The sequence below is a fragment of the Oxyura jamaicensis genome, chromosome 1 (assembly GCF_011077185.1).
Source record: "Oxyura jamaicensis isolate SHBP4307 breed ruddy duck chromosome 1, BPBGC_Ojam_1.0, whole genome shotgun sequence".
NCBI classification, from domain to species: Eukaryota; Metazoa; Chordata; class Aves; order Anseriformes; family Anatidae; genus Oxyura; species Oxyura jamaicensis.
In genome coordinates this window covers 183656988-183673754 of record NC_048893.1, presented here as the reverse complement: position 1 = coordinate 183673754, position 16767 = coordinate 183656988, and the positions used below count along the sequence as shown (strand labels likewise).

The following is a 16767-nucleotide window of genomic DNA, read 5'->3' as shown; positions in this document are numbered from 1 at the left end:
TTATAACTTCGGACAGTAACTTTTTGATCAATGGCACAGGGTAAATGCAGTACTCTATGGATGGGAGCCTGCTATGGGGTAACCAATCAACGTCATAATCTCGTTTTAAACTTTCCCATTTAGATTCTTGGTTTTGCAGTGCTATCACGAGAGGAACTGCAGATTTCAATTCTCTTTATTTGACACCTAATCTCAGTTTTTTTTCTGTTAAAATTTTGCTCCAGTCATAATCAGCTTTTTGTTGTTGTTGTTTTTTCCCCACATAATGAACGTGTTATGTGAGACACAGGGAAAACCTACACCCTACTGAAGGGAATGTATTTCTTTTCACCTCAAAGCAATTTACAAACTCTCATTAATTTAAATTCCTTCTGCACCCCTGCTGAATAACCTAACATAAATGGAATGTCACACTCCAGATCTTTGTGTATATCATTCGGTCCTCTGAGCTTAAGAACAAGACAGATCCTACTGCGTATTAGAAATTCAGTGAAGAATTCCTGACAACCCCATGTGCAGAATTGTCATAGCTCATTTATTCTTTAGAGAGCTGTTGTCCAGAGAGATGCTGCAGGGAAGTGTCAGAAACAAAATGGGACTCTCCCAAAGAAGCTATCAGAATCCTGACTATGGGAACTCAGTGACTGGAAATGGTATGTTTTCTAGTGTGTTTTCAACTCTGAAAAACAAAGTGATGTTTATCTGGTCCCCACTCCTCTGACTTCTAAATGGCCCTGCTTTTCAACATGCAGCTTTCAGATTTGTTCCACCTCCACGGCACAAAGACTAGGATGGAAATTGGGTCTACCACAGTGTAGAAATATTTCCAAAGTACATTAACGGGTGGAGCATCAGCCTGAGACTGAGGTTTTAGATATTCATGGGATTTTAGGTCTTCATGCTAAGCTGTGTGTTGCAGCTTACATTCACTCCACTGTTGAGGGTACTGTATAACAGGCTTCTTTCTATATAGTGGAGAAATTGGAACCATAATCCTACAATTGCAGTTTGACCAAAGAACAGTTTAGCTGAGTTCTTGAGGGGATGAAGCAGGGCAGTAAGGGGAGCACCTGCAGTCTGGTATACAGAGCTTTATCTCCCCTACATCTGCTTGCCTGCTAGCTCTGGTTTCCAGACCAGAACTCACCAAGCACCTTGCACAGCTTTACTTGCTGGAGACAGCCACTATTATTATTTATTATTTTGTGGGGTGCTTATAAATGCTCTTCAGTCTGAGTGCTCAGTAGGCAGTAGTTTTGTGGAACTGTGTGTGGAGTGTTGGTAGATAGGATGGACTTTTGGATCAGACCCAGACAGCATGGTGTCCTGGTTTCAGTTAGGATAGAGTTATTTTTCTTCCTAGTAGCTGGTAGGGCGCTGTGTTTTGGATTAGGATGAGAGGAGCGCTGATAACATGCTGATGTTTTAATTGCTGCAGAGCGGTGCTTACACCAAGCCAAGGACTTTTCAGTTCCTTGCTCTGTCCTGCCAGCGAGCAGGCTCGGGGTGCAGCAAGAGCTGGGAGGGGTCACACCCAGGACAGCTGACCCAAACACTAAATGATTCTATGATAACAAATTCTGGAACACAGTGGTTTCTTTGAAATATTGAGTTAAAGAAGGATCCTGGGAATGTGTTTGTCAAGATGAATTCTACAAATAAGAACATCATTGAAATTTCAAATAAACCTATAGTGCAATTTATTCAGAAAAAAAAAATGTAGCAAATCCTGAATGTCTTACTTGGCCCCAAATAAGACAGAGTTCAATTAAGTTCACAGTTAGTGCTCCCTTATGAATTATACTTACCTGCTCTGTGTGTTGAAATAAGTTTCAACATGTGGATTTTCTTCCCTATTCTTTCCTGCTTGATGTGGAGAAAAAAATTATCCTTTACGTAAATCATTGCCAAGAGTAGAGAGTTCAGCTCACAGAAAATATCTATCTTCCTTTATTTAATACTATCTTTTAGGTCTTGGCTTCCTGCCTTCACTTTGCTTGATGTCCTTCCTGAAATCTCTGTCTCTCTTGCCAATGTGCTTCTTCACTTAAGAGCTGTTCAGGCTCATAACTACCTTCAAGCTTGGAAAAGATCCATAGCACCCAGGCTGAATGTATATTAAACAACACAGATTTCCGCTGCATAGATACCAGGTACTGTGAATTCTACGTTTGTCATGGTACAGAACTGGAATACAATTTTTTCTAGATATAACAATATAAAAGAGATGCTGTGTATAGACAGGGTCTTTTTCTGTCAAAACATGTCAGCCAGCTAGTTTTGCAGGCAGAACCTGATAGCACATTTAATCCTCCAAATCCATTCTTATGATCCATGAATATTAAACTAGCTTTAAAATGATGATAGAAAGGACTTAGGCCTAAGCCTTGCAAGACAACATTAGAGTAACTGTGAAGTTAGTCAGAGGATCAAATATATTTTTATATATTGCTTTAAGTAATCATCCCTCCCCTAAATTAAATAAATGCTTCTTTCATTCAAAACAAGAATTCCTGCAGCAGGGCAACTTCTAGCTGAGACAAGTTTTGAACTGTCCCTGCGTGTTTAGATCAGGGGAGGGAGGCTCATTTTTGACTCACTCCTGCCTACAACCCGCTTCCCATTGTAATTCTTGTCTGCTCCGACATCCACGATGCACAAACACAATGAGTCACACTGCCAGCTCGGGAAGCTGCCCACCAGCCCGCTTCATTTTCGGGCACCGCACAGCTGATGCAACCTGTGGCTGTACAAAAGGCTCGTTATTCGGGATCTGCACAGTATCTGTGAAAAAAAAAAAAAAAAAATGACATAATAGCATTTAATAACAATAATACGTACATACAAACAAACCTGAGCGGCCTCTTTACTTCTGATGGCTGAAGAATCCTGGTTTGCTTCTCCCACTGGCTCTTCTTGCCCAGGACCTCAATTCTGGCTCCTGTGACTGACATACAGTAGCAGAAGGCCCACACTGCTAGAAACTAAAGCAAAACACTTCGTTCAACGCCGTGAAACAACTTTTTGACCACTATATTTCAAATTAACATAAGTTACTTGTTAAGGAGCTGTATTTCAAACCAACAGAAATCCTTCCCAGGGCGCGCTGAGCCCCCCACACCTCCCCCATTTACCTCAGGGCTCCCCACGGCGCCATTTCCCTCAGCCCCCGCCCCGCCCCCATTTCCCTCAGCCCCCCCCCCCCCCCCCCCCCCCCCCCGCCATTTCCCTCCCCCAGGCCGGCAGGCAGCAGGGCGCCCCTTCTCCCGCCTGTCTCATCCCGTCAGGCGCGCCGCGGGCAGCCCCGGCGAGGCCCCGCAGTTAAGCGCGGCCGCGGTGCCGCCCCTTTCCTTTCGGGCCGCGGCGCCATTTTGTGGGCACACGGGGAGCCGCGCCGAGCCCCCAGCGCCCGTCAGGTGCCTCCGGGGGGCGGCTGGGGCGCTCCGGTAGCGGGGCGGGGGGCTGTGGGCACGGCCCTGGGGGGGTTGGGGGGTGAGGGGAGGGGCTGGAGAGGCCGTGGGCTGCAGGCCGCGGCGTGGGGTGGCGGCTGGAGGGCTGGGCCGCGCCGCACCGGGAGGCTGCTGAGGGAAGGAAAGAATAAAGGAATAAAAGGAAGGAGGGTCTAGGGTAGTTTCCCAGTGTAGGTCTTGTAGCATGGTCCAGCAGGACGTGGGGATCGCTAACGCGGCTGGCAGCATGGGGCTGCGGAGTGCGTGGTGAGAAGGGCCTGTGCTGAGGGGTGTCTGTGGTAAGAGACTCGAGCTCATGTAAAAAAAAAACGTTAAAATCAGAGCAGAAGCATTAGACCACGGTCACTTATACCACGTGTAATAGTGATACTCCTAATAATAATTATCTGGTAATTTTGGTAGCAGAGGTCTTGTTTTTTTGGCAAGCCCTGTGAGGAGAGGCTGAGTGGGCTTTGAAACTCGGGGCCAAGAAGCAGTTTTAGGAGGCACTTAACAGCAGCTGTCCTGGTGCCTAGTTAAGGACATGTGACAGAAGAGATGTCTGTCATAAGTCCAGATGAGAGATTCTAACTAGATACAAGGAAAAACTTTTGTGCCGTGAGATGTCAGGCCTCCAAACAGGCTGTTCAGTAGCCTGCCTCCATCCTTGAAGGGTTTCAATACCTGATCAGGCAAAGCCCAGAGCGATTTGGTCCTCTCTCATAGCAGACATTGCTTTGAGGAGAAAGAAGGTGAAGCTGGTGATTTGCTAACATCCCATGTAACCTCAGTTATCTGATGGCTCTATATGAATATTGTATTTGTTTCCTGTCAGTGCCTAATAGTATTGCTTGGTTTGACCCTGCTGTATGGAAATGGTGTCATTCTGAATGCTTAAAGGCTTCATTTTTCTGAAATTCCTGAAAATGTCATTAGTTGATTTTTTTAGTGAACGAGTAGTTCTGAACAGTCTTCATTCATTTTTACAGTAATCAGCCAAAATGACGAACACAAAGGGAAAGAGGAGGGGAACACGTTATATGTTCTCAAGGCCGTTTCGCAAACATGGTAAGTACGTGGTGTGGGGAGAACAACTGCATTAAGTTAGTGACCTGTTGGATGTCAGCAGTATAGTATATGGATACACCTGCTTGCATCAAAGGATGTCTGGCAACTTAGGCCAAAACCCACAGAAAGATACACAAGTAAACTTGCTGTCTTAGAGGTTATTTATTAGTCTTCTGAGTGCTTGACAGTGGTAAAGGTCCTATTTTTGTCATTGCTTGAAAGGAGGAAGATACGTCAAAAGTTGTACTTGGTTAAAATGTATGAGAACGTGATGGCAGCTGTATTCACAGTGACATAGTAAATAGTTGTAATGGTTTTTTAACTTCCACATTATGAATGACATTAAAACCGTAGCTTTATTCAGTTTGTTTTTTCTTTATTTTGGAGTAAAGAGGTAATTAGTGCTTTAAATTTTTTTTTCCTGTTTTTAATTAATTTTTGAATGCTAGTTTTTAATTAAATTTTATGAAATGCATGGCCTGTTTCTCCTTCCCTCCCTCCCCACCTTTTTATGTGTGTGTGAAGTGAACTTCATAGTATCCCTATTTGTATCTCTCAACAGGAGTTGTTCCTCTGGCTACCTATATGCGCATCTACAAGAAGGGCGATATAGTTGATATCAAGGTACTTCCTACGATGCAGTATAATTAAAAACAAAACAAAGCACAAAAACCCGAAGCAGTGTTATCACTTTCCATTTCTGTTTTTTGTGGTAGCCTTTCTGTTACTCATGTCGTATGGGTCAACACAAGTAGCAGCTTCTTACTTTTGGAGCAATGCTGGAATAACAATGCTATTGAGCCAGTATTAATGCTTCAGTGTCACATACTTGGTGATTATATTAGGCTGTGCTCTGTTACAGTGTGCTCAGCTGAAAAAAGTGAGTGAAATGTGCAATATCTAACACTTGGGTTGCTGCGTTTTGCCTGCTAGCTCACAGGAACCCCACGTGTCATTCTAGCAGATACTGTTTTGCCAGATTTGAAGCTGCTATTCAGAAGAGCCATAGTTCATGTTGCATGGTTTATGCAGCATCATTTCCCGAAAATTGTTATTTTCTAGGACTTGTCATATAAAATCAGCCATACTTTCAACTTGAAATTGTATTAAATTAGAACATTTCACTAAGAATTCCTGATCTTTTGAATCCTTTAATTACAATTTGAAGTGTTGAGTTTTCATAACTCTGAGAGGTTGAAGTGTATTTTTTTTTAACTTTTGGAGAACTGTAGCATTCAGAATTATTGCTTCTTGACATTCTGGAGCTTGATGATGATTGTCCCATGTGATTGCTTGCTAAAAACAAAGTGATCAAATCATTTCACCGACGCTGAAAGCAACAGAATAGTCATGAAAGAATTTAGTAGTCTTCAGATACAGAGTGTGTGCCTAGAAATTCTAAGGTATGAGCAAAACAGGAGTGTTTTTAAATCAGCCTTGAGTAATGTGATATTTGTGCTTTAATTAATTTCTGAACAGAAAGCCCTTGACGTTGCTTGAATGTTCTTAAGCTAAACTTTAGGCTTCACTCTCATTTTACCTCTTAACAGGGTATGGGTACTGTACAAAAAGGTATGCCCCACAAGTGTTACCATGGCAAGACTGGAAGGGTATATAATGTCACGCAGCACGCTGTGGGTGTTATCGTTAACAAGAAGGTTAAGTAAGTAATGAAATTCTGAGCATCTATACTTTGTGCTGGGGGAAGTTGATCTGCAATGGCACCCTCCTTTCACTTTGCCAGTTAGACATTTTTTTTGTCTTGATTGGTCATTCAAGGTGGGTAAAGTACGTTTCCTTTTAAAACCCAAGCAAATGATGGTCATTTGACTTGGATCCTGTCAGAGGAAACAGTTCTTTATTCTTCTGAGCAGCACTTAGTGACATTACCTACTAGGGATTTTCAGCTGACTTTCACTTTAATATTGAAGGCTTTTAAAATACTACTTTGCTGCTGTATTCATCTTTTTGTACAATTCAGTTAGAAAAAGATACTTCTTTTTTCCAGAAAAGAGACTGAAGTACAGTGGTAATAGTTACTTGTCTGTGTGCTACAAGGTTAAGGTTAAAAGAATTTGTTCTTCGGCAATTTAATGCTAAATTGTCAGCATTTTGTTATATATTAATAAGCTTTCAGTTACGTAAATTAACTCTAATTTGCATCTGCAGCAATGTATTCTGAGTGATTGCCACTTAAATGATGTGCAATTGAGCTTTTGGAGTTGCTTATGGAAATGCCATAACACTGGCCTTGAAATGGCCTTTTTGCAAGTGCAGTAGATTAACACCCGATTTCTTTTTTCAGGGGTAAGATTCTTGCCAAGAGAATTAATGTGCGTATTGAGCATATTAAACATTCCAAGAGCAGAGACAGCTTTCTGCAGCGTGTGAAGGAGAATGAGAAGAAGAAAAAGGAAGCAAAAGAAAAAGGCATTTGGGTTCAACTGAAACGCCAGGTAGTATTTTTGTTGTAGTTGATGTGTTGTTGATTCAGTCTTGGGGGGGAGAGAATATCTAGAACCAAACCAATTGACTAAAATGTTATTGTCTTCCAAAACAACAAAGCATTATGCTCCAAACTAGAGTGACAGCATGCAGTGTGTCTGCATCTGAGCTGAAATGTTTGGTGCCTGAACAGAAGTGCACTGTTCCTGGATGAAAATGAAGTCCTTGGCTGTGAACAAAGGGCCAGATGCTTCCTGTTCAGATATCACTGTAGAGGGCTGCTAATCTGCAGCAGAAGCTTTAGCTGATTTCTAGGAGTAATGTTGTCTTCGGTTTAGTGAAATTCAGCTGTGGCAGTTTCTGTTAAAACCCTTTACGAATGAATAACTAGACTTCTAGAGAAAGTAACGGCTGTTTCTTCTAGAACCCCAGGCTACATCACTTCTCGTTAACTTAGATTAGTAAATTCCAGAGGGTGAAGTGTAATTTTCTTCATTCAGCGATGGAAGCCAAGTACATTTTCTAGCAGAACACTTTCTTTGAAACAAATTTTAAAGAGACAAGGAATGATAAAATTGCTGTAATGTTTATTTAGCAATGCATTAAGTGTCAAAATTAATTTTGTGCAAGGCTACTTCTGAGTTGTAGTGTTACAAGTTCTCTCTTTTTTTGTTTACAGCCTGCTCCACCAAGGGAAGCGCACTTCGTGAGAACTAATGGGAAGGATCCAGAGCTGCTGGAGCCAATTCCCTATGAATTCATGGCATAATGAACATTTTAAAAAGATAAATTAAAGATCTGTTTTTGGACAAGTGTATGCGATTGTGTCTGATTCCTTTAAGTATTTTTTTTGAACAGATTCTGTAGAAAGCTTCTTTTAAATGGAGTTTATTTAACTTGCTTTACGTGATACTTGGACATTTAAATCGTTGGCCGCTTTTCTGGTTAGTTCGGTCACTTACATAAACCATAAATGTTAGGGACACTGAAACTTGCTCATCCTTCTTTGATTACCTAGTGGGGTAATATAAGAGGACATCAAAGATTTCACCGGCGGACTGAGAGCATGAACTGTACGGTGTCACTTGAAGAAAATGTTTTTTGAAAACAACTTCTGAAAAAAAAAAAAAAGGCTTTGGGCGGGCTTCTGTTTCACCACTGTAATATGTAAAGGGATTTTTGGAGCATCCCCAGGCCAATAAGCATTCTTAGAAAATAGTAGTTTTAGTAACAAAGCTTTTATGTCAAAACTGTGCCTTTGTCACTTGTTCTTTAATTGGCTGGCATAGTTCAGCACTTGGATTTTTTGTGTTTATTGCCTATCTGTTGGATCTAAATGTCTGTCTGGATGTCCTAACACATTTCTCTCGTCCAATTAACTTCATTAATGCTTCACAAAAACCCAGTGCTGGTTGCCCAGTGTTTGAGTGGTGGAATAGCCAACTGTGTGCTAACCAGTGCTATTTTTGTAAGTTTTGTATGAAGCTTGCTGAAGAATCTGCTGAAGGCAACGTGCTTAGCTTTGAAAATGCATGGACTCCAGCGTAGCTTCTTTATAGCTGGGGATTATCTTTTACCTCCCCAAGTCTGACGTAACGCATTGCTTAGTTCAAGCAAATGATGTAAAACTAACGTCCACATGGAGAGAGTAAAATACCAGAGAAGCTAGTGATCTCAAACACTTTGTAGGTGTCAGTCACTGAAAATTACTGAATAGTCAGTTGTAGGACAACTGTTTTTTGCGGGGGAGGAATAAATGAAGAGATGAAGCTTACTTTTCTCTTCTGAGGTGTTTTAAACAAAAGTTTCAAGCTACATGCAGGCTGCTTAGAAGTTAAAGAGATTAATGCATGTTTAACCTAAGACTTCAGGTGCTTTGCAGAAGGTGGAACAGCTCCTACCTCTTAGCAGATTGATAAAGGGCGTTAGTGCTGTGTTTTGACATGGTGTGTTAGGCATGGAGTGCACCACTATCACCCAAAACAGGGTTGATGAACCTATCCTGACTTTTACTCATTCATGCACTTGGTTCTCGTGATCAAGTGTGGTTTTCTCGGAGCAGTTGGAAGTGTATTCTAACCTTAGACCTTTATCAGCTTATTTGTGGTGTGAACTTCAACAGCAATTAAAATAATTATTTGTCAGGATAAGCATTTTTCATTAGGCTTTGTGTCTGAAGGAGTTAAGTGGGAGGCTTTAGTGGGTGTGATCTTTGGTGCTGACATTTTCATCAATTTTCATCCATTTCTCTTCTGATGCATGCTTGCCTAAGTTACCTTGCTTCTGTATTTGTTTTGTGCTTCCCTGTCAAGATTCAAGTGGATTAACTAGCACCATGACGAAAAGTTTAACAACCATGAATTAAGTGGTGGGTAGCTTTCAACTTCTGGAACTTCCTCAGCAATTTGGGGTGATAGGAACAGGCAGTATGCAGAGGTCTTGTTTAAGAGCTGTGCTTTTGGAGACCCTGTGGATTACAAGTTTTCCACTTAGCCCCTGAATTTCCAAGGTCACTCTGCAGATGGTAGATGCTCGTAAGTGCGTATTTGGAATCTGTGTGGGCTGGAAGGGGAGTGAGGGGATGCTTGCGTTGGTCTGGGTTCCCAGAACTGACTGAAAATGAGGTTGGGTTTGTGTAGCAAGAGTCTCTTTATGTTTCTTCCAATGTTTAGAAGAAGGACAAACTGGCAAAGGTTTAACCTTCCTTGGTTTGTAGGTGCTGCCTTTTAGTTGCTGTCAGTGCAGTGGTGGTTTTCCTGATGATCTCAGGTTTGGCGAAGCACAGCTTGGGTACTTGCAGACCTCAGTATCTGCTGTTGGAGTTGCTTCGCACGTGTTTAGCTGCCCTGTTTTTGCACAGTCCTGACAAAAGAGGGAGATCTGCGAATTGAGCAGCTAGCTGTTGAAGAACTGGCTGTCATGAAACTAGTGCCTAAACTGAAGTGCCTCCTTGATATGAGAAAATAATTTTGGGTGTGTACATCAATTGCAAACTGCTGGGGAAGGGAGTGATCTCTGAGTTCAGCGTGAGTGCCTCTGGGGGGGATGAGGCACATTCGCTCATGTTTGGAGTTGCAAGTTCTCCCCTTCAGCTTACTCTAGATGGGATGTCACACATCAGACCCGTGGGCTGGTGGTCACATTGCCCCTGTACAACATGTAGAGAGTGACGTGCCTGTGGATTATCCCCAGCCATTGCGTGTCCCTGCAGTGCTTGGTCTCCATGCAGGGAGCCTAATTCAGAGGTGAGGGCTGAGCTGACTCCTGTGTCCCAGGTGGGTGCTGTGTCGGGGTGTCCCAGCTGGCCCAGAGGATGCCGAGAGCTGCGTGACTGCAACTGCCAGCAAAAGTGATCCTTGCTGTCCCATGTGTCCCTGCAGAGACCACGAGGTGCAGTAGTTCCCGTAATTTTTGGTGTGGGAGAAAGGACACGAATAAACAGGGTTTGTATGGGCAGTACCTCACAATTCCAGGAGTGCCGCTAGGGTCTCCCACAGTGCAGGGGGCATCGTGCTGCTGCAGACTTCCCCTTGCTTGGGAGCAGTGTACCAGCAACCCCACCGTTTTTGGGGTGTTGCATTTTGTGGCCATACATCTACCTCAGTGGATGCAGTACCTAGGCCTATATAAGGATCAAGTTGTAGCCTCTGGGATTTCCATATCATAACCAGCCTGGAGTCTTTACCATTGGTGAAGACCTGCAGAGGAGCTCTTCATCTTGTTCCTTGGTGGAGAACAGAGCTCCAGAGGCTCTCACAATGCCCTCCCTGCTGTAGCTGCCAAAGGGAGCCCCCTACACCCCCAGGGTACCAAGTGCTGAGTGATCCCAGAGCCTGGTGGGTCAGGCAGCTCCGTCGTGTCCTGTGCGAGGGGGAATTCAGGTGGGACTGGCACCAAAGGCCTTGCAGGGACCATAGTGTTGGGGCATGGGGCATCTGTGTGGGCTGGGTGGAAGTACCGAGCGGTGCTTCCACGTGGGAGCTGCAGCTGAGGAACGAAGGGCTCCTTGCAGCAGCTTTGAACCCACATCATCGCTCACCCTTTGGGGTGCCTGGCATGGGGCAAGGCAGCGTGAGGTCCACAGCTGCCCGTGGACGAGGAGCTGGGTGTTTGGGGTGGCGTTCAATGCTCCCTGCTTTCACAGCTCCCAGCACCTGGCAGTCATCTGCCTGGAACGGACTCGTTTTAATGCCGCTCTTTCAAGGGCGCGCTGAATGTACTCTGATAGCTCTTTTATAAAGAAACGTTTAAAAATAGCCCCCGTGTGTGTGCGCAAGGCCAGAGACAAGCGGCGCATGACAATGGGAGCGGATGACAATAGCGTGAACCTTTGGAAACCAAAAGCTTTTAGCGATGGAAGAAAAGCTTGTTTACAAAAGGAAAACGGGCATGACAGGGAGTGTTGGTGTAGAGACCTTAGAGGCAATTGCTTTCTGAGGGGAAAAATTGCCTCGATGTTCCCGTAGGGGCTCTTGGGCACCAGGGTAACACAAATAACAAACAGCACTTCCTCCACAGCCTTAACTGAGGGTGCTAACTGCTGTGAATCATGTGTGACCGGCTAAAGAGCCATGTGGTAGAAAATCTCTGGGATTTATGGGGCACAAGGGGAGAACTCAGATGGGGCTCAACTCTGGGGGACGGTCGGTCCCCTGCCCGCTGTGGGGCCGTGCCCCTGGGAAGTGGGTGCTGCTCTGCCCATCCTTGTGGGCCATGGGGTTACTTTCCCTGGGGACACTTCTGCTGTGGTACAGCAGAGCTGGTGATGTTCAAGTGCCCTCATCCTGATTTTCCATGTCCCTGGAGGTTTCCCAAGAAGTGCTTAGCAGGCTTGGTTCCTGGGCTTTTGTGTGGACTTGGGAAGAAAGCAGGAGGGAGGACAAGAGAAAGTAAAGACATGACCTGTTGCCATCCCGTACAGCTGAGAGCTGTGCCACTGGAAGGGCATGGACAAAGGGGACGGAGATTTGCAGTGCCCAGTGTGCAAAGAAGGGCGCCCATGAAAGATGGGAAGCCTACAGCATCTCCCTCGGCACGAGCCTGCTCCCTTGCTGGCACCTCTGTGTTGTTTCCTGCTGCCTCGTGTTATCTCCCGGATAATAATAAAACCAAAGCATCCCCCAAATGAATTATTTCGCTTGTAAACACTCACATGCTGGAGAAGCAGCACACCGCACAAGCAATTTTGCAGGAGTCAAGGCAACGGTTTGCATAGAGATGTAAGCATGCACCCAGCCTTTAGCAGATTTGGGGCTAATTTACCTGCTGGGCTGTGCAATCCTGTCCCTTTTCAACCTTCTCCTAAAAAGCAAAGGGCTTAATCCACACCCTGGGGTTTGATAGAGTGCTTCAGTTTCAGGGGTGGCTGGGGCTTGACCTGCAAGCTGGACTTTCCACACCACCCGTGGACCTGAGATCCAAGCCCAAGCCCAAATCGTTTCCCTTCTTTCACGTATCCATCTGCAGACCTGAGATCCAACCCCAAACCATTCCCCTTCTTTCCCGTTTCCATCCCCGGCTGCAGGGATGACACATGCCGCGGGGTGAAGGCGCACCCCAAACCTAACCACAACCCCCTAAACCTGCCCGGGGCGGTGCCGTGGGGTCCCACAGCTTCACCCAGACCGGTGGGAGCCTTTGGGGAAGGGGCCGATGGAGGGACGGGGGAGGCGGGGAGCGGCTCCCGGGGGCCGGGCGCTGCAGCCGGGGCGGTGCCGCGCCGGAGCCTTTAAAAGGCGGTGGCTGAGGCCGAGCCGAGCCGGGCTGAGCCGAGCCGAGCCCAGCAGAGCCCTCCATGCGCCTGCCGAGCATGTCGCAGCCCTTCCTGCTGGCGCCCATCGCCGAGTGCGCCCCGGGGCCGCCGGGCGGCGAGGTGCGGCTGGCCGTGCTGGGCGCCCGCGGCGTCGGCAAGAGCGGTGAGTGCGGGGCTGCTCCGCTCCGGGATGTCCCCGCCTGTCCCCTCCCTGTCCCCCCTTGTCACCTTTTGTCCCTCCGTCCGTCCTGACGAGCCCCTCTCTTCCAGCTCTCATCGTGCGCTTCCTGACCAAGCGCTTCATCGGGGACTACGAGCCCAACACCGGCAGCCTCTACTCCCGCCTGGTGCGGCTGGATGGCGAGCACGTCGCCGTGCAGATCCAGGACACGCCGGGCTGCCTCCAGGTACGGCCCCGCCGCCCCCCGCCCCAAAGCCCTGGGAACCGGGGGGGGGGGGAGATAAATCTCGGCGGCTCGCTCCGGAGCCGCCCCAAATCCTGGCGGCCGTGAAACAGGAGGTGGGTTTCGCTTCAAAATAAGGTTTAGCTCAAAACCTGCAAATTCTGCAGGGGCATGAGCTCGTGATTCTGGTGGGTTTAGCTTTCAGCCCTTTTTGCTAAAAAATAAAAAGCCATGGGCTGTACATCGCTGCCTGGAGCTGGGCATGCTGCCGTCCAGCTGAGCATGGGATGCCCCGAGCTGTGCCTCGCTTGCTTAAATTAGATCAGTTCTCTGCCGCTTGAGGGCTCAGCTTTTCAGCCTGTGCTTCCTAAAAGGGAATCAGCGGGGCTCGGTCCCCTAGGACAGAGCTCAGACCTCTCTGGACAATGTCAAAGCGTTGGCTCTGTCGTGCCACAGGTGCAGGGGGACCGCGTGCAGGTGCTGGACTCGCTGTCGAGGTGTGTGAAGTGGGCGGAGGGCTTCCTCGTGGTCTACTCGATCACAGACTACGGCAGCTACCAGGCAGTCCGGCCCCTCCATCAGCACATCCGCCAGCTCCACCCGGACACCAGGACTCCCATCATCGTGGTGGGGAACAAAGCCGACCTCCTCCACGCCAGGCAAGTGCAGGCCAAAGAGGGACTGCAGCTGGCCAATGACCTGGGCAGCCTGTTTTTAGAGATCTCCACGAGCGAGAACTCCCAGGGTGTCTGCGACGTGTTCCAGTACCTCTGCAAGGAGGTCAGCAAGCTGCAGCACGCCGGCAGCGCGGACAGGCGGCGGGCATCCATCATCCCCCGGCCCCGATCCCCCAACATGCAGGATCTAAAGAGACGTTTCAAACAGGCTTTGTCTTCCAAAGTCAAGTAAAGCCTCCGGGGCAACCCAATAGACTCTTTATTTTTGTAAACTAGTTAACAAATAAAACCACAAATCTTTATTTTTGTACTAATGCCAAAAATATGGGAGTAAGTATGTTGAAGCTTGCAGTTTCCTTGTTGTTCCCTTTTGTTTGGTCTCATAGGGTTATTTTTCAAAAAAAATGCTGCATAGCAACTGAATAGATGTGGTTGGAGAAAGGGTTTTTTGCCAGGAGGTTTTGATTCCCCTTTTTTTTTGTTTGTTTGTTTTGGGCTGGGATTTGCTGTTTTATTCTGCTGAAATGACTTTTTGGGCCTCGGTTTCCTGCTTGTAAAATGGTGATGATGTAACCTGCCTTTATAAAATGCTTGGAAAGCCCTTGTTGGAAAGCTTTATATGGAAGGGGAAAAAAAAACAGCCTTATTAAACATGAAAAGAGAGACCTGCCTGTAAGAGTACTGCTTATGATAGGATCTCTTTCCTCCTTCAGTGACTGTCTCTTTGCTTGCACCTGTCCCCAGCCGAATGCTGACCAGCTGTTAGCAATGAGCTCTGATTCCTGACCCATCTGTCCCACGGAGCCCCTACCGGGAGGGCTGAGCCTCTGCTGCACATCACTGTGGGACAAAGTGCTGAGCAATCCATGGCTGAGATGTGTGTGGGATTGCTGCTGCTTTCTCCGGAGCCTGTGATAGGAGGGACTGATGCGTAGGCTCCTTTAGAGAAAATAGCTACGCTTATGAGGAATCGCATCTCCATCTTCCCCAGGGCAATTCTGTAGCCAGTTGGAAGCGGGTCAGACTTTTTCCTCCTGTTTTACGTCAGCTCTCCCACCCTACCAGAGTGCTGTGTGTGTTTTTTTTTTTTTTATTATTATTATTTATTATTAACATTTGCTGACTGTCTAAGCACAGAACGTGGGCTTTGCACTTCAGATCTACCTCTGAAGTGCGTGCATTGGGCTGGTAAAAATAAAGCTCTGCTCCACGCTGAGCAGAAAACGTGGATGTGGAGTAATCGCTTGCTGCTGTCCCTGCTCCAGCCTAACTCCACTATGGGGGCCAGGTGCACGATATGAATGCAGGTGTAAGGTCTGTGGCTCTGCTCTTTAAGGGCCCTGTGGGGCCCTACCCAGGGGAACAGGAGGGACACAGCCCAAGACCTACATGGGCAGACCCAAAGCAGGGATGCAAATTGGACCCAAACCTCTTGAGTTTATTACTCAATGCCCTGAGTTTGGCCAAAACACGGTGACCACCTGGACAAGGGATGTTACTGGTTGAAATATGTTGAAAATGTTTCTTCAGCCTGAGAAGTGCTCTGCCAGGTCCACGACTCTGGCCTGGGGGTTTGAGGGAAGGGAGGGCACTTGGTTAGTGGGGATGGATACCCTCATAGAGAGCTCAAAATTACCTCACAGGAAATGCTTTCATGGGGAAATTTGAAGGGGAATTTAAAAAATCACAACTGGGGTATTCAGGCAGCATTTCACTGTCCTGAAGTTGGGGAAAACAAGCCGTTTTCAAGAAATTCCACAGTGCTAGTTTGGTTACTTTTGAAACTGTGGCTGGAAGTGATGAAGCTGGATTCCCCACTTGAGCACCCAGTATGGGGTTTCACTGAGCGAGCTGCTGAAGGTGTTCAGCTCGTACAGGTACAGAAAATACGCCCAGCTCCGAGCCCTGGTGCCCGCTGTCCTGGTGAAGCTGGAGCTGGGGATGGTGCTGGGGGCAGCTTGGGCAGGGGGTGGCCTCTTCCTAAGCCCTTCAGGAGCATCCTAGAGCTCATCTAGGCCTTTCTCCACGATCAGAGGGAAGTATGAATCTGCCTCCTTCCTCCCACCACCTCCGCTGTGGAACAGAATCACAGCAATTTCCCCCGACAAGAAGGATGAGTGGGTTTTCAGAAGCGGGAATGCGTTGTGGCATCACACACTATTATGGCTGCTACTACATCAGCATCTCCTCCCCCCCCGCCCCGTTGGGCTATTTTGTCTAGTTATCTCCCAGAAATGAAATCATTCAGCGATGCTTTAAGACTTCATGAATTTTAAAATAGCTGCTGCCATCAGCCAGCTCCGTGCGATTCTGTTCAGGAGCCACAGGTCCCTAGGTAGAGCTAGGAATGTCTCCTCCAGGAGGTTTCATGGATGTCCCCCTCTCTTTGGGCTGTGGTTGACTAATCCTGGATGGAGGAACAACTAGAAATAAATCCATATCCCATGCCTGGACCTCCAATAACACAATGTTAGTCCTGGTGGACTTCAATAGCTTTTGGTGGAACTGTTGGTTATTTAGGAAGGTCCGAGCAGGTTCAGAATGTACTACCACCGGGGGTGATGCTGCCTCAGTGCCCCGAGGCACCACACAACCCTCCAAAGAGCTGTCTGAGGGAGATACCTCTGCAGTGACAAGCCCCCAAAAGCTTGTTACAAGTTGGAGCACGGCTCACAAAACAGCCCCTCAGCTTCAGTTTTGGATAATTTGTGACAATTCAGACTTCCCAGAAAAAAACAACAACAACAAAAAAAAACCACTGATTCTCAGCCTTGCTCATCCACTGTTCTCTTTCCACATATCTAAAGATAAGGAGAAATCAATTCCTTTTATTGAAAAAAAAATAAGATAACTGGTTTATGAGGCTTTCTTAATACATTCATTGCTTGACGCTCTTGACTAAAAGAAGCAGGACCAGATGTATAAATACATAACCTACACTTGCTAGGCCGGTGTATATTGTGTGGCACAAC

At 46.7% G+C, this 16767-nt stretch overlaps 2 protein-coding genes, 1 long non-coding RNA gene and 2 other non-coding genes across 5 annotated transcripts; 4 read left to right on the top strand and 1 right to left on the bottom strand.

Moving 5' to 3' along the window:
- Positions 1-1676: 1676 nt before the first annotated feature.
- On the bottom strand, positions 1677-3122 carry LOC118166585. Its single transcript, XR_004750598.1, has 2 exons — positions 2871-3122; positions 1677-2784 (listed from the first exon to the last, which is right to left on the bottom strand). It is a non-coding gene; the product is annotated as an uncharacterized LOC118166585 (long non-coding RNA).
- Positions 3123-3278: 156 nt separating this feature from the next.
- On the top strand, positions 3279-7779 carry RPL21 (ribosomal protein L21). Its single transcript, XM_035325631.1, has 6 exons — positions 3279-3416; positions 4439-4517; positions 5080-5141; positions 6068-6180; positions 6823-6973; positions 7642-7779. The coding sequence occupies exons 2-6, from the start codon at positions 4451-4453 to the stop codon at positions 7729-7731; spliced, it is 483 nt and encodes a 160-aa protein (XP_035181522.1). The 5' UTR covers positions 3279-3416; positions 4439-4450; the 3' UTR covers positions 7732-7779.
- LOC118160994 lies at positions 5781-5856 on the top strand. The gene has a single exon (XR_004747807.1). It is a non-coding gene; the product is annotated as a small nucleolar RNA SNORD102 (small nucleolar RNA).
- Positions 6240-6373, top strand: LOC118161009. The gene has a single exon (XR_004747821.1). It is a non-coding gene; the product is annotated as a small nucleolar RNA SNORA27 (small nucleolar RNA).
- Positions 7780-12699: 4920 nt separating the features above from the next.
- RASL11A (RAS like family 11 member A) lies at positions 12700-14423 on the top strand. Its single transcript, XM_035325621.1, has 3 exons — positions 12700-12877; positions 12985-13121; positions 13575-14423. The coding sequence occupies exons 1-3, from the start codon at positions 12757-12759 to the stop codon at positions 14025-14027; spliced, it is 711 nt and encodes a 236-aa protein (XP_035181512.1). The 5' UTR covers positions 12700-12756; the 3' UTR covers positions 14028-14423.
- The last annotated feature ends 2344 nt before the right edge of the window (positions 14424-16767 follow it).

What these genes read in the sequence shown, in the direction of transcription:
- RPL21 (XM_035325631.1), top strand. Translation starts at nt 4,451, where the DNA reads ATGACGAACACAAAGGGAAAGAGGAGGGGAACACGTTATATGTTCTCA. An exon ending in AAGGCCGTTTCGCAAACATG is followed by an intron (nt 4,518 to 5,079) that starts GTAAGTACGTGG and finishes ATCTCTCAACAG; the next exon opens with GAGTTGTTCCTCTGGCTACC. An exon ending in GGGTTCAACTGAAACGCCAG is followed by an intron (nt 6,974 to 7,641) that starts GTAGTATTTTTG and finishes TTTTGTTTACAG; the next exon opens with CCTGCTCCACCAAGGGAAGC.
- RASL11A (XM_035325621.1), top strand. Translation starts at nt 12,757, where the DNA reads ATGCGCCTGCCGAGCATGTCGCAGCCCTTCCTGCTGGCGCCCATCGCC. An exon ending in CCGCGGCGTCGGCAAGAGCG is followed by an intron (nt 12,878 to 12,984) that starts GTGAGTGCGGGG and finishes CCTCTCTTCCAG; the next exon opens with CTCTCATCGTGCGCTTCCTG. An exon ending in ACACGCCGGGCTGCCTCCAG is followed by an intron (nt 13,122 to 13,574) that starts GTACGGCCCCGC and finishes GTCGTGCCACAG; the next exon opens with GTGCAGGGGGACCGCGTGCA.